At 46.5% G+C, this 15,101-nt stretch overlaps 1 protein-coding gene across 3 annotated transcripts in view; it reads right to left on the bottom strand.

The window, feature by feature from the left end:
* The window catches only part of SERINC5 (serine incorporator 5), a 92,722-nt gene that overhangs the window by 22,689 nt on the left and 54,932 nt on the right, over positions 1 to 15,101 (bottom strand). For all 3 annotated transcript variants that reach the window (XR_012799896.1, XM_075590678.1, XM_075590688.1), the window contains exons 3-6: positions 10,966 to 11,144; positions 9,851 to 9,933; positions 7,193 to 7,286; positions 5,751 to 5,962 (exon numbers count right to left, since the gene is read on the bottom strand). Coding sequence is in view for 2 of the 3 variants with exons in the window: in XM_075590678.1 (XP_075446793.1) it covers positions 5,751 to 5,962; positions 7,193 to 7,286; positions 9,851 to 9,933; positions 10,966 to 11,144 (568 nt within the window). In the remaining variant the exon portion in view is untranslated. The remainder of the gene's footprint in view (positions 1 to 5,750; positions 5,963 to 7,192; positions 7,287 to 9,850; positions 9,934 to 10,965; positions 11,145 to 15,101) is intronic.

The raw sequence follows: 15,101 nt of genomic DNA, 5'->3' as shown, positions 1-15,101 counted from the left end.
TTGTCACTTGTTCTTGGTTATTTTACTAACTGTTCGGTTCATGGGACCTGTAGTAAATGTTAATTTTGTATTGACCCCCAGTGCGCTGTGTGCATATTTTTTATTGTTGTTTTTCTGAGAATACCTTCGGGATCTTTCATTTAGGAGGTTCTTTGGAGAGACTCCAAGCGCCCAGCAGCAAGGGGATCGTTCCATCTATACGACATGTATAGTTAGGTCTGGAAATAATTGGACTCCAACACAGTTTTCATAATTTTGGATCTGTACGCCACCATAATGGTTTTGAAATGAAACAACCGAGGTATAATAGAAGTGCAGACTTTCAGCTTTAATTCAAGGGGTTGAACAAAAATATCGTATGAAATGTTAAGGAATTGCAACCATTTTCATACACAGTCCCCTTATTTCAGGGGCTCAAATGTAATTGGACAAATTAACACAATCATGAATAAAATGTTAGTTTGTAATACTTTGTCGAGAATCCTTTACATGCAATGACTGCATGAAGTCTGGAATGCATGGAAATCACCAAAAGCTGGGTTTCCACTTTTGTGATGCTTTGCCAGGCCTTTAATGCAGCCGTCTTCAGTTGTTGTTTGTTCGTGGGTCTTTCTGCCTTAAGTTTTGTCTTCAGCAAGTGAAATGCATGCTCGATCGGGTTGAGATCAGGTGATTGACTCGGCCATTGCAGAATATTCCACTTCTTTGCCTTAAAAAACTCCTGGGTTGCTTTCGCAGTATGTTTTGGGTCATTGTCCATCTATAAAGTTAAGCGCCATCCAATCAACTTCGCTGAATTTGGCTCAATCTGAGCAGACAATATATCCCTATACACGTCAGAATTCATCCAGCAGCTTCTGTCTTCTGTCACATAATCAATAAACACTAGTGAACCAGTGCCATTGTAAGCCATGCATGCCCATGCCATGACACTGCCTCCACCATGTTTTACAGATTATGTGGTATGCTTCGGATCATGAGTCGTTCCAAGCCTTCTCCATACTTTTTTCTTCCCATCATTCTGGTACAGGTTGATCTTAGTTTCATCTGTCCAAAGAATGCTGTTCGAGAAATGGGCTGGCTTTTTTAGATATTGTTTAGCACAGTCTAATCTGTCCTTTATATTCTTGAGTCTTATGAATGGTTTGAACCTTGTGGTAAACCCTCTGTATTTGCTCTTGTGAAGTCTTCTCTTTATAGTAGACTTGGATATTGATATGCCTACCTCCTGGAGAGTGTTCTCCACTTGGCTGGATGTTGTGAAGGGGTTCTCTTTACCATGGAAAGGATCCAGAGAGAAAATGGGAGAGGGGCCCCGCAATGATGCTCAAATACTAAGTGATCGAACTTGATAACTGAGTGAGTGAAAAAACAAATAAATAATATAAACCGGAATCAATTGTATAAAAAAAACGTAGCCCCTCAGTAAAGCCAAGGTATGTGCACAGTCTATGCCAAATACGCCTCACCTGCTCCCCGTGGCGAGAAACCTCCTGTCTCCAGACTGACTGTCTCCCCTGCACCCACAGGAACCGAGGGAGCCTGGCTCCCATCCCGGCACTGTGCCCGAGGGAGCAACCTCTCCCACCTCGGCGCAACAACCGAGGGAGCTGGACTCCCACCTCAGCACTGGAACCGGGGGAGTAACACTCCCACCCCGGTGCTGCAACCGAGGGAGCTAGCTCTCCCACCTCGGAGTGATCCGAGGGAGTAACCTCCCACCTCAGGTCGCGGGGGTGGCGAGAATGGCGACCTGGACAGCCCAGATGGAATGGGGGCAGGGACCTGGAGAACGGACTCCTAATGCCCCCTCAGGTGCCGCAGACTCGCCCGCCGCTGGAAACCAGAGGGTCAGGGGGTGGAGACTGGATGGTGACCTGCAATAGACCGTAACTGGATACCGGTCTCATGGGTCAGGATGTGACTCTCGCTGGAAGGGGGGGTAGAGGCTGTAGAAGGCACCGACACTGCACCGGCTAGACGAGCACCACGGCACAGCTCTGGGAGAAAATCTTCCTGCTGGAACAGCTGTAGAAACGTCCGGTGAGTAAGGCGTGCTGCTATACCAAATGGTAACGGAAAAATGGGGGGGATGGGTAGAGCACAGCGAAAAACAAAGGGCTGGAGGCAAAAGTGCAATAAAAAAACTATAAATTTATTTGGCCATTATGCCATAGAAGTGACAGACATAGTTAAAAAGAACTCTGACGCGTTTCTCGCCGTGGAGGCGCTTTATAAAGCTTGATAAAGCGCCTCCACGGCGAGAAACGCGTCAGAGTTCTTTTTAACTATGTCTGTCACTTCTATGGCATAATGGCCAAATAAATTTATAGTTTTTTTATTGCACTTTTGCCTCCAGCCCTTTGGTTTTCGCTGTGCTCTACCCATCCCCCCCATTTTTCCATGGAAAGGATCCTACGATCATCCACCACTGTTGTCTTCCGTGGACGTCCAGGCCTTTTTGTGTTGCAGAGCTCACCAGTGCATTCTTTTTTTCTCAGAATGTACCAAACTGCTGATTTGGCCACTCCTAATGTTCCTGCTATCTCTCTGGTGGATTTTCTTTTTTTTGCAGCCTAAGGATGCCCTGTTTCACTTGCATTGAGAGCTCCTTTGACCGCATGTTTTGGGTTCACAGCAACAGCTTCCAAATGCGAATGCCACACCTGGAATCAACTCCAGCACTTTTACCTGCTTAATTGATGATGACATAAAAGAATATCCCACACTTGTCCATGAAACAGCTTTTGAGTCAGCTTTTGAGTTAATTGTCAATTGTCAATTAATTTTGGTCCCTGGCTACATATTAAAGAGATGTAATTCCTAAACCCTTCCTCCAATTTGTATGTGAATACCCTCAAATTAAAGCTGATAGATAAGCCCATATTCATTATTTAACTGTAACTTGAATTTATTTTGGTACACAGCCGAAATAACAAAACTTGTATCAGTGTCCAATTATTTCCGGACCTAACTGCAAGACAGCACGAGCGCAGAATTCTTGACTTTTTTGGGACAAACCATTTGTGATTGGACACATCAGGTTTTATTTATATACAGCCTGTGGCTAATATTTGAGACTTTATAATTCTTTTGTGCAAAAGATTTTTCATATAGACGCACCGTTACCCGTATAAAAGGATCTATAGGTGTGAGGCAAGATTAGTATGGTTTTACACATATAGAAACAATCTATTTTAATATCACATTTAACTTTACTCATACAGAGTTTCACTCTTTATTTCACATCTTCTAAAAACAGCAGTCCAAGATGCCGTTTTTTTATTTATTTCCCCTTTAATATGTGCATCAATACAATTCACACCATGATACGTAATTAGCTAAGTTGTCAATCGATTGGCGAAGATTCGGCTGGGGGGTTCACTAAATGGCTTTCAGTGCAGCAGAAGAGGACCAAAGATGCAAAGTTCTGTAGGAAGATCATGTGATCAGGCAGTCACTAGACACAATTGGTGCACTGCTATAGAGGGTAGGGCTCAAAAAGGGGTGTGTCACAGCCGTTTCAGGAGAGGAAGGGGATGTGACTTTGTAAATGGTTGCTATAGAAATAAAAAATGCTTGTTCCATTATAATACATTAAAAATGTCGTTCAGAATTTTTTTTGGTTTGTTTTTTTCTAATACTACAAGTATTTTCACATAGTACAGAACTTATTTATATTTAAAAAAAACAAAAAAAAACACGTAGGATATTGCTTGGTTTGCAGGTTTAAAGGTTAATATTATTCACTGTTTACAACATTATTATTTTGCACAGTTATAGCACATTAGTTCACACAGCGCCATTATATATAACACACACACACACACGTTTCTCAGAATGGGACATTTGGTCGCGGCCGTTTCGCTGCAAACAAATGGCTTCCGGCACTTTGCCGTCACTCACTCCCCGCTGTAGGTGATCCGTCGCTGGAATCCTCGTCGCCGGATGCTTTTAAGATAAGTTTTCTTACCATTTTGGGTAGGAGGTTAATTTAAGGGTTTTATCAGTTAGAGTAGGAGCTTTTAGAGTAAGGGAGGGCTTTTAGGGTAAGGGAGAGCTTTTAGAGTAAGGGAGGGCTTTTAGGGTAAGGGAGGGCTTTTAGGGTAAGGGAGGGCTTTTAGGGTAAGGGAGGCTTTTAGGGTAAGGGAGGCTTTTAGAGAAGGGGCTTTTAGGGTAAGGGAGGGCTTTTAGAGAAGGGGCTTTTAGGGTAAGAGAGGGCTTTTAGGGAAGGGGCTTTTAGGGTAAGAGAGGGCTTTTAGGGTACGGGAGGGCTTTTAGGGTACGGGAGGGCTTTTAGGGTAAGGGAGGGCTTTTAGGGTAAGGGAGGGCTTTTAGGGTAAGGGAGGGCTTTTAGGGTAAGGGAGGGCTTTTAGGGTAAGGGAGGGCTATAAGGGTAAGGGAGGGCTATAAGGGTAAGGGAGGGCTTTTAGGGTAAGGCACTTACCATTGAAGTAGCCGGCGGCGGAAGCAAGGTGAGTCGCGGCCCAGCACCAGTGGCCATCTAGTCGCAGTGAAACACCCACGGCCAAATGTCCCAGACCGTACTTTTCTTGCCAATATTTGTAAAGATCAACAAAACTACTTACTGTCACTTACTAATTGTTTGCATACAATTAGCTATACACGTACATAATTGCACTGAGAATTACTCTCATTTTGTAAACCAAGTCCAAAATCTGCTACTATCAACAGGGAAGTGCAACAGAGGAAAACCTCATCAAAATAGCATTTGTGCTTAAGGACAAACAGGCAATTAGAGTCCAAAATCTAGTGAAGTAAGCAAGTGTACTAGTGCTGTACCAAATCCTCCAAATTTAAGGAAACGGGTAACCAGGAAAAAATAGAAATTTTGCACGGCCACGTAGCACTGAATTACCTGCAGCCGGCGGCGGAGGATGAGGAAGACCACAACGGAGGGTGAGGAGGACCACAGCGACACCGTGGGAGCAGCAGCAGACATGATGGTAGTGGTGGCAGCAGCAGAAGACGCCCTTGTTATGCCGGTGGGAGCAGCGAAACATAGCATAACTGATGCCGGCGGTTGCCAGGGAACATGTGACCGGAGCGTTACTATTGGACAGCCAGGGAGGAACTGGCTGTCCAATAGTAACGCTCCTGCTCCGGTCGCGTTACCCAGCTCCCACCGGCATCAGCTGTGATGTGTTCCGCTGCTCTAACCGGCTCAACAAGGATGTCCTCCGCTGCCAGCGCCACGATGTCTGCTGCTGCTCCCACGATCTTCCTCACCACCCTCCGCCGCCGGCTGCAGGTAAGTGTTCTGCTGCTCTGCTCCTGCCGTTCTCCAAGACAGGGACCGAGGGAGCAGAGCAGAACGGAAATTACCCGGCGCCGGTTCCAGCGCCCTGCTGCCGGGTCCGGGTAATTTTCGGGTATCGGAAAAAGTGCCGGGTAACGGGTAATTCCTGGGTACTCGGTACATTACTAATGTGTACCCTTTCAGCTGTTCTTATATTAATTAAACATTAGATGTGTTTTAATGAAAAGTGACTTTACAATCATCCAATTGTCTTGCTTAAAAAGTAATATATGTCCTATATGGTATAGATAAGCATTGGTAGACATAGGCATGGAATTTATATTGGTACTAGGTACATTTTTATTGAAGTACAACTTAAAAAAATGCCTCCACGTAGCCTAACCTCTTGGATTTGAAACTCTGACGCGGCTTGAAGCATTTTGCTTCAGGACAAAGAACAAAGGGTCGAGCAAGTTTTAATCATACTTACGGTTTTGTACACAGGGGGAAATGGCCACCATTGAAACAAGGAGGCAAAGGCTGCCATTGACACCAAGCAAGATTTTGTTGAGCAGACAGCCTTCCGAATGTGTGTAAAAGTACGCCATTAACACCAGGGCCCCGAGAGCAATAGAGTACAGTACAAGGGTGCCCAGAGCCAATGCTGCATACCACAGTCTGTTATGCGTGGTCCCAGAAGACCTGTTTAGAAGGACAATAAACAATGCTAAAACTCCATTCTATGCTTTACATTACTGTTCACGAGTTGTGTATTATTTTAATTAAAATAAAGTCAGGACATTTTACATCTGAACATTCCTCTCCTTTAGGTGCAATGTGAGGGGTTGTAATGTCCTATGTGCAAGGGGCCTGTTTATAAGTGGCATGGCGTTACTCTGGATCACATCTCAGTTGGCTGCCACTACACACCTCATACATCGACCGTGGCCTCTTGCAGACGCATTTACCAGAACACACTCCTGCTGTCTCTATGTTCTCCCTACTTACCACTTCGATTGTAAAACATACAGAACACCTACAAGCTCAAATTGAACCCCCACAGTTAAATGGTTAAAAGCTCACTCCATGGCATCTCCCACTATCAGGGGAACTTGCTTGCTTGCAGTGTGATTGTGACAAATCTATTACAGAGTGCTTTTCCTGGTAATGTACAGGTTAATAAAAGCTTCAATCAGACTTAGAACTTTTGCAACTAATATTGACAGATTTATTATAAATCATTCTTCCTGGCAATGCACAGGTTATTAAGAATCTAGATTAGTGTTAGGGACCCTTGAAATGTGGTCTGCCGTGCTGTTGGCTCAAGGGCTTACAACAATTTGGCCAAAATGTTAAACTAAAAGACCATTTTATTTATTAGTTATTTATACATGTATATTTAGGCACTGTACCGTATATAAGTTTTTCTGGATGTGCACTGAGCTTTGTCTGTGTTTTATGTTGTGTCTCTGGTTTTAAACACTTCGATTGTAAGCTCTTCGGGGCAGCAACACATTTTCCTAAATGTCTACTTTTATGTTTTAAGCACTTATTCTTTATGTGTAATGTGTATTACCGCTGTAAAGTGCCATGTACTTGGATGGTGCTCTATAAATAAAGACACACACACACAATGTATTGAAGGCAAGAGCCGTTTCAAAAACACTAGGTTTCAACTGCATCTCTTCCTAGGATTGCCTGGGGTTTGTGCTAAATGATGAAGTATTGACTTTAGGCTCTGTTATTTGCTGTCTTGCTTACAGGTTAAACTATTCTGACTGGTATGCAGATCAAGTATTCACACATAGTTAATCTGGAGGAAAGGTATAGATTGATTTAACACTGCCAATTGTAACACTTTATCAAAGTGGATCTTTTGGTTTAAAAACAAAAATGTTTTTTCCAACTACAAAACGGCTGCAGAAAACATACCAGTTTTTGTTCCATTTGTGAGCAAACTCCACTAAGAGAAGGAGTTGGATGAGCAGGAAAAGACAGCCGCCACTTGCACCCACATAGCGCCACACTGAAATACAAAAACAAACCTGTTACCCAGCAGCAGAGAGATGCCCAAAGCCGACAGTATAACCGTAAAAGTGGCAGTGTGGTGAAGTTGTTCAATCCACCCCTTGGCCACTGGTATACTGTGCGGGCCAGGAAATCCCGTGCTTACCCTGTGCTCTCCAGGATGTACTTGAAAACAAGTATATTACGTACTTGTATGTATATTTCAATACAGTACATTATATATTTTCTGGTACAATAAATACACCTTGCTCAAAGTTCATTTAACAGATCATCGTCTCTGAAATATCCATATCGTGGCTTTGAGCTGCTGTTGGAAGGCAGTGTTAAGATTTATATGACCAACACCAATATGGGAAACAAACGTTGATATGCTATTGGTGTTTAGAGGGGCTCAATATAGGAAGGTACTGCAGTTCAGAAGAAGTAACCACTGGAGATTTCCAGTAATGTGTTTTGCGTCTCTGTACTGTAAATGAATACAGTTTCGAAGTAGTTAGCATGTAGCTGTAACACCGCATGCATCGATAAGGTGGCTGTTTACATTGCAAGTGAGAGCACAGGATATATCTATAAACCCGGCAGGAATAAAAACACGCTCAGAGCGCCAGCTACACACAGAGCAGAGAGGAAACCAAGCTCTAACACCTCAAAGGTGGCTGCCCGCAAACATTACCATCAAACCTCAAAGCAGCACATGTGTCTGAAGCCCATCACAGCAAGTCTGCATTCAAACAATCCACTTGGTGATTAAATAGATTGGAAATAAATTATTTGGATTTACAACCGGTTGTGAAAATAATATTTGGAATATATATGTGGAACACATTTAAAATAGTGTGTGTGTTTTGCCGTGGAATTCACCAGGGATCTGTTCAGCGCTCCCTGAAGCTATGGGACATCACTACCATCGGAGCAGGTATGATCCCATTATGGGGTGACCCAGACTTCGCCCCGGGCATGGCGGCTTGAGATTTGAGCGCATGGAGTGCGGTGGGGATCTCCAGGGTGACACATTTATGGAAAGATAAGAAACCTCAAACATTGGATTCACCGATCCCTGACCTGGGACTACATAACAATGAGCTGTTATACTTCCAGATTAGAGGATTTGTCCAATCAAGGGCCCCTACCAAGGAGGGTCTTACCCCCTTCCAAAGCCTGTGCTTAAATAAAGTAAACCAAAGAGGCCTACTCTCCTCCCTACGTAAGGTGGTGCTAACCCCGGATGCCTCACCAAAAACTAAAGGTATGTCTAGATGGGACACGGACATAGGGGCGGTGTTAGATGTAGGGGACTGGGAGTATATTTTTGAAGGGGTGGGGATAAATTAATTATGTGTGTGAGCGCGCATGTATATATGTGGGCGCATGTGTGTATATATAGAGATGTAACAATGTGACCTAACAATGTGACCTATGTTCCCATCCCTTCCTCTTTATTTTGTAACCACTCCTATATAAAAAACTGTGTGTGTGTGTCTGTGTGTCTATATATATATATATATATATATATATATATATATTATATACGTATGTATGTATGTGTATGGGGGTGTATGGTAGTGTGCATGTGTGCGTATATCTATTTATGACTGCATGTGTGTGTGTGTGTATGTGCATGTATGTATTTATGTGCGTGCGCATGTATGTATTTATGTGCATTCGCATGTATGTGTGTGTATGTATATATAGAGTTGTAACAATGTGACCTATGGTCCCATCCCTTCCTCTTTATTTTGTACCCACTCCTATGTAAAAACTGTGTGTGTGTGTATGTGTGTGTATATACGGGTGTGCATATATGTGTGTGCGGGTGTACAGTATATATACGTGTGTGTATGCATGCATGTACGTAGGTGCGCATGTGTGCATGTACAGTATATATAGAGATGTAACAATGTGACCTATGTCCCCCTCTTTATTTTGTATCCACACCTATGAAAAAACTGTGTATATGTGTGTGTGTGTGTGTGTGTGTGTGTGTGTGTGTGTGTGTGTGTGTGTGTGTTACCGGTGTGTATACCGGTGTGTATACCGGTGTGTATACCGGTGTGTATACATGCATGTATGTATATAGGTAGGTGTGCATGTGTGCATGTATATATAGAGATGTTAGAATGTGACTTATGTCCCTCTTTATTTTGTACTCCTATGAAAAAACTCAATAAATATACAAATCTTTTATATTCTTATTATTTTTAACTATTCTGTAAACGAGGCGAGAGATTTTCCAGGGGGGGTATGGGGGGGGGCGTCGGTTACCGAGGCTCCACGCTTACCTGAAGGCATTTCAATTAAATGCTGGGGGACCGCGCAAGGCCTCTGTAACTTCACTTACCTTTGTGTCGGGCGCCACGTCGCCACGGCAACAAATGACGCAGTAGGGTCACAATGTCACATGACCCCACGGCGTCATTTGACGCCAGGGGGTGGGGGTTGCGATCAGGGGGGGGGGGGAGAACAGGCAGGGGGAATAGTTTGTGCACCCCTGCTGTAAACTACAAAAGGAGAAACAAAGGCTCAGTGTACAGTATATATAAAAAAAGAAGAAAAACGTTATACCTTCAAGGAAAGTGTCCTGGTCAGGAATGAAGAAAGCCCCAGAGCACAAGGCTAGTAAGATCACAAATTTGATCAACCAAAACCTGTAAAAATAGGACACAAACATTTGCTCGCATTGTACGCCCACTACAAAGTGTATTATGTATGAACAATTTCACTAGGTTTTCATAGCTGCTTGTGGAAAGACTTATAGAAAGAATTTTTTATTTTTATTTTTTATAATGGGGCAAAAAATTAATTTCTGATCAAATCCAAGGCAGAAATGGTTAAAAAGCCAAAAATAGTCATCTTCTTTCCTTTATACATTAATTACCTCCTTGTAGAAAACAGTATGTAAACATTTAAAGAGGCAATTCAAGCGGGCAATTAATTTATTTATTTTTTTAACATAGGATTGAAGCAGGGGGTCCCCGGAGCTGAACCCCATTAATTTCAGCTCCGGGGACACCCTGCTACCGGAGATACTTCCCTCCGTAAGGGGTGTCGGTAGCCGCACCAGCTCACTAGCTGGGGTTCGTGTAATGGAAGCTTTACAAAGCGCCACAGGCCGATAGGAAGCTGTGACATCATCCGGTGCGACTTCCTATTTCGCCCATGTCACACTGGAGCTTCAAAAAAGCAGAGATACCGGCACCCCCTGCAGAGTTAAGTATCTCTGAAAGCAGGGGGTCCCCAGAGCTGAAATTAACAGGATTCCGTTCCGGAGACCCCCTGCTTCAATCATTAAAAAAAAAAGCCTGTGGATGCTCCATTAATGTACACACACACCGTGGCTGAAATTATACACCGCATACATTGACATTTGCCCCTTGCAGACGCACGTACGAGAACACCTTCCTCTCTGTATGTTTCCCTACTTACCACTTAGATTGTAAACTCTTCGGGGCAGGGACTCCTTTTCCTAACGTTACTTGTATGTCTGAAAACACTTCTTCCCACTGTGTGTTATTTGTTATTGATTTTATTAGGTCAAGTGTATTACCGCTGTGAAGCGCTATGTACATTAATGGCACTATATAAAGATATATTCACACGCACACGCGCACGCACACGCGCACGCACACGCACAAGTATGTAGACAGCTTTATCCCAAAGAGCCGATGAGCTCGACTTACCCGTTGTGGATGTGCGCCCGGCAGCTCCTGCTATTCTTAATGCACAGAGTCAGGAAGAAGAAGATGAAGAAGAAGCAGGCCATCCCGAAGCAGACCCGGTACACAGCCGAGTACCCCACGAGCCGGCCGCACATCTCGCCCGCCTGGATGTGTGCGCACAGGTCGTTGTAGAAAGGAATCTAAAAGAAAGAATTTTGCTGGTCAATGTTGAGCGTTGGCAGGTGAAAGGTCAAAACAATAACGGTGCGGATACCTTCCCTCCTACAGATCACACTGGGTAACGGTGCGGATACCTTCCCTCCTACAGATCACACTGGGTAACGGTGCGGATACCTCTCCTCCTACAGATCACACTGGGTAACGGTGCGGATACCGCTCCTCCTACAGATCACACTGGGTAACGGTGCGGATACCGCTCCTCCTACAGATCACACTGGGTAACGGTGCGGATACCTCTCCTCCTACAGATCACACTGGGTAACGGTGCGGATACCTCTCCTCCTACAGATCACACTGGGTAACGGTGCGGATACCTTCCCTCCTACAGATCACACTGGGTAACGGTGCAGATACCTCTCCTCCTACAGATCACACTGGGTAACGGTGCGGATACCTCTCCTCCTACAGATCACACTGGGTAACGGTGCGGATACCTCTCCTCCTACAGATCACACTGGGTAACGGTGCGGATACCTTCCCTCCTACAGATCACACTGGGTAACGGTGCGGATACCTCTCCTCCTACAGATCACACTGGGTAACGGTGCGGATACCTCTCCTCCTACAGATCACACTGGGTAACGGTGCAGATACCTCTCCTCCTACAGATCACACTGGGTAACGGTGCGGATACCTTCCCTCCTACAGATCACACTGGGTAACGGTGCGGATACCTCTCCTCCTACAGATCACACTGGGTAACGGTGCGGATACCTCTCCTCCTACAGATCACACTGGGTAACGGTGCAGATACCTCTCCTCCTACAGATCACACTGGGTAACGGTGCGGATACCTCTCCTCCTACAGATCACACTGGGTAACGGTGCGGATACCTCTCCTCCTACAGATCACACTGGGTAACGGTGCGGATACCTCTCCTCCTACAGATCACACTGGGTAACGGTGCGGATACCTTCCCTCCTACAGATCACACTGGGTAACGGTGCGGATACCTTCCCTCCTACAGATCACACTGGGTAACGGTGCGGATACCTCTCCTCCTACAGATCACACTGGGTAACGGTGCAGATACCTCTCCTCCTACAGATCACACTGGGTAACGGTGCGGATACCTCTCCTCCTACAGATCACACTGGGTAACGGTGCGGATACCTTCCCTCCTACAGATCACACTGGGTAACGGTGCGGATACCTTCCCTCCTACAGATCACACTGGGTAACGGTGCGGATACCTCTCCTCCTACAGATCACACTGGGTAACGGTGCGGATAACTCTCCTCCTACAGATCACACTGGGTAACGGTGTGGATACCTCTCCTCCTACAGATCACACTGGGTAACGGTGCGGATACCTCTCCTCCTACAGATCACACTGGGTAACGGTGCGGATAACTCTCCTCCTACAGATCACACTGGGTAACGGTGTGGATACCTCTCCTCCTACAGATCACACTGGGTAACGGTGCGGATACCTCTCCTCCTACAGATCACACTGGGTAACGGTGCGGATACCTCTCCTCCTACAGATCACACTGGGTAACGGTGCGGATACCTTCCCTCCTACAGATCACACTGGGTAACGGTGCGGATACCTCTCCTCCTACAGATCACACTGGGTAACAGTGCGGATACCTTCCCTCCTACAGATCACACTGGGTAACGGTGCGGATACCTTCCCTCCTACAGATCACACTGGGTAACGGTGCGGATACCTCTCCTCCTACAGATCACACTGGGTAACGGTGCGGATACCTCTCCTCCTACAGATCACACTGGGTAACGGTGCGGATACCTTCCCTCCTACAGATCACACTGGGTAACGGTGCGGATACCTTCCCTGCTACAGATCACACTGGGTAACAGTGCGGATACCTCTCCTCCTACAGATCACACTGGGTAACGGTGCGGATACCTCTCCTCCTACAGATCACACTGGGTAACGGTGCGGATACCTCTCCTCCTACAGATCACACTGGGTAACGGTGCGGATACCTCTCCTCCTACAGATCACACTGGGTAACGGTGCGGATACCTCTCCTCCTACAGATCACACTGGGTAACGGTGCGGATACCTCTCCTCCTACAGATCACACTGGGTAACGGTGCGGATACCTTCCCTCCTACAGATCACACTGAGTAACGGTGCGGATACCTTCCCTCCTACAGATCACACTGGGTAACGGTGCGGATACCTCTCCTCCTACAGATCACACTGGGTAACGGTGCGGATACCTCTCCTCCTACAGATCACACTGGGTAACGGTGCGGATACCTTCCCTCCTACAGATCACACTGGGTAACGGTGCGGATACCTCTCCTCCTACAGATCACATTGGGTAACGGTGCGGATACCTCTCCTCCTACAGATCACACTGGGTAACGGTGCGGATACCTCTCCTCCTACAGATCACACTGGGTAACGGTGCGGATACCTCTCCTCCTACAGATCACACTGGATAACGGTGCGGATACCTTCCCTCCTACAGATCACACTGGGTAACGGTGCGGATACCTCTCCTCCTACAGATCACACTGGGTAACGGTGCGGATACCTCTCCTCCTACAGATCACACTGGGTAACGGTGCGGATACCTCTCCTCCTACAGATCACACTGGGTAACGGTGCGGATACCTTCCCTCCTACAGATCACACTGGGTAACGGTGCGGATACCTCTCCTCCTACAGATCACACTGGGTAACGGTGCGGATACCTTCCCTCCTACAGATCACACTGGGTAACGGTGCGGATACCTCTCCTCCTACAGATCACACTGGGTAACGGTGCGGATACCTTCCCTCCTACAGATCACACTGGGTAACGGTGCGGATACCTCTCCTCCTACAGATCACACTGGGTAACGGTGCGGATACCTCTCCTCCTACAGATCACACTGGGTAACGGTGCGGATACCTCTCCTCCTACAGATCACACTGGGTAACGGTGCGGATACCGCTCCTCCTACAGATCACACTGGGTAACGGTGCGGATACCTCTCCTCCTACAGATCACACTGGGTAACGGTGCGGATACCTCTCCTCCTACAGATCACACTGGGTAACGATCCGGATACCTCTCCTCCTACAGATCACACTGGGTAACGGTGCGGATACCTCCCCTCCTACAGATCACACTGGGTAACGGTGCGGATACCTCTCCTCCTACAGATCACACTGGGTAACGGTGCGGATACCTCTCCTCCTACAGATCACACTGGGTAACGGTGCGGATACCTTTCCTCCTACAGATCACACTGAGTAACGGTGCGGATACCTCTCCTCCTACAGATCACACTGGGTAACGGTGCGGATACCTCTCCTCCTACAGATCACACTGGGTAACGGTGCAGATACCTTCCCTCCTACAGATCACACTGGGTAACGGTGCGGATACCTCTCCTCCTACAGATCACACTGGGTAACGGTGCGGATACCTCTCCTCCTACAGATCACACTGGGTAACGATCCGGATACCTCTCCTCCTACAGATCACACTGGGTAACGGTGCGGATACCTTCCCTCCTACAGATCACACTGGGTAACGGTGCGGATACCTTCCCTCCTACAGATCACACTGGGTAACGGTGCGGATACCTCTCCTCCTACAGATCACACTGGGTAACGGTGCGGATACCTCTCCTCCTACAGATCACACTGGGTAACGGTGCGGATACCTTCCCTCCTACAGATCACACTGGGTAACGGTGCGGATACCTCTCCTCCTACAGATCACACTGGGTAACGGTGCGGATACCTCTCCTCCTACAGATCACACTGGATAACGGTGCGGATACCTCTCCTCCTACAGATCACACTGGGTAACGGTGCGGATACCTTCCCTCCTACAGATCACACTGGGTAACGGTGCGGATACCTCTCCTCCTACAGATCACACTGGGTAACGGTGCGGATACCTCTCCTCCTACAGATCACACTGGGTAACGGTGCGGATACCTC

Source organism: Ascaphus truei, chromosome 1 (assembly GCF_040206685.1).
Source record: "Ascaphus truei isolate aAscTru1 chromosome 1, aAscTru1.hap1, whole genome shotgun sequence".
Taxonomy (NCBI): domain Eukaryota; kingdom Metazoa; phylum Chordata; class Amphibia; order Anura; family Ascaphidae; genus Ascaphus; species Ascaphus truei.
The sequence above is the reverse complement of the archived record's forward strand: the minus strand, read 5'-3'. Positions and strand labels throughout refer to the sequence as shown.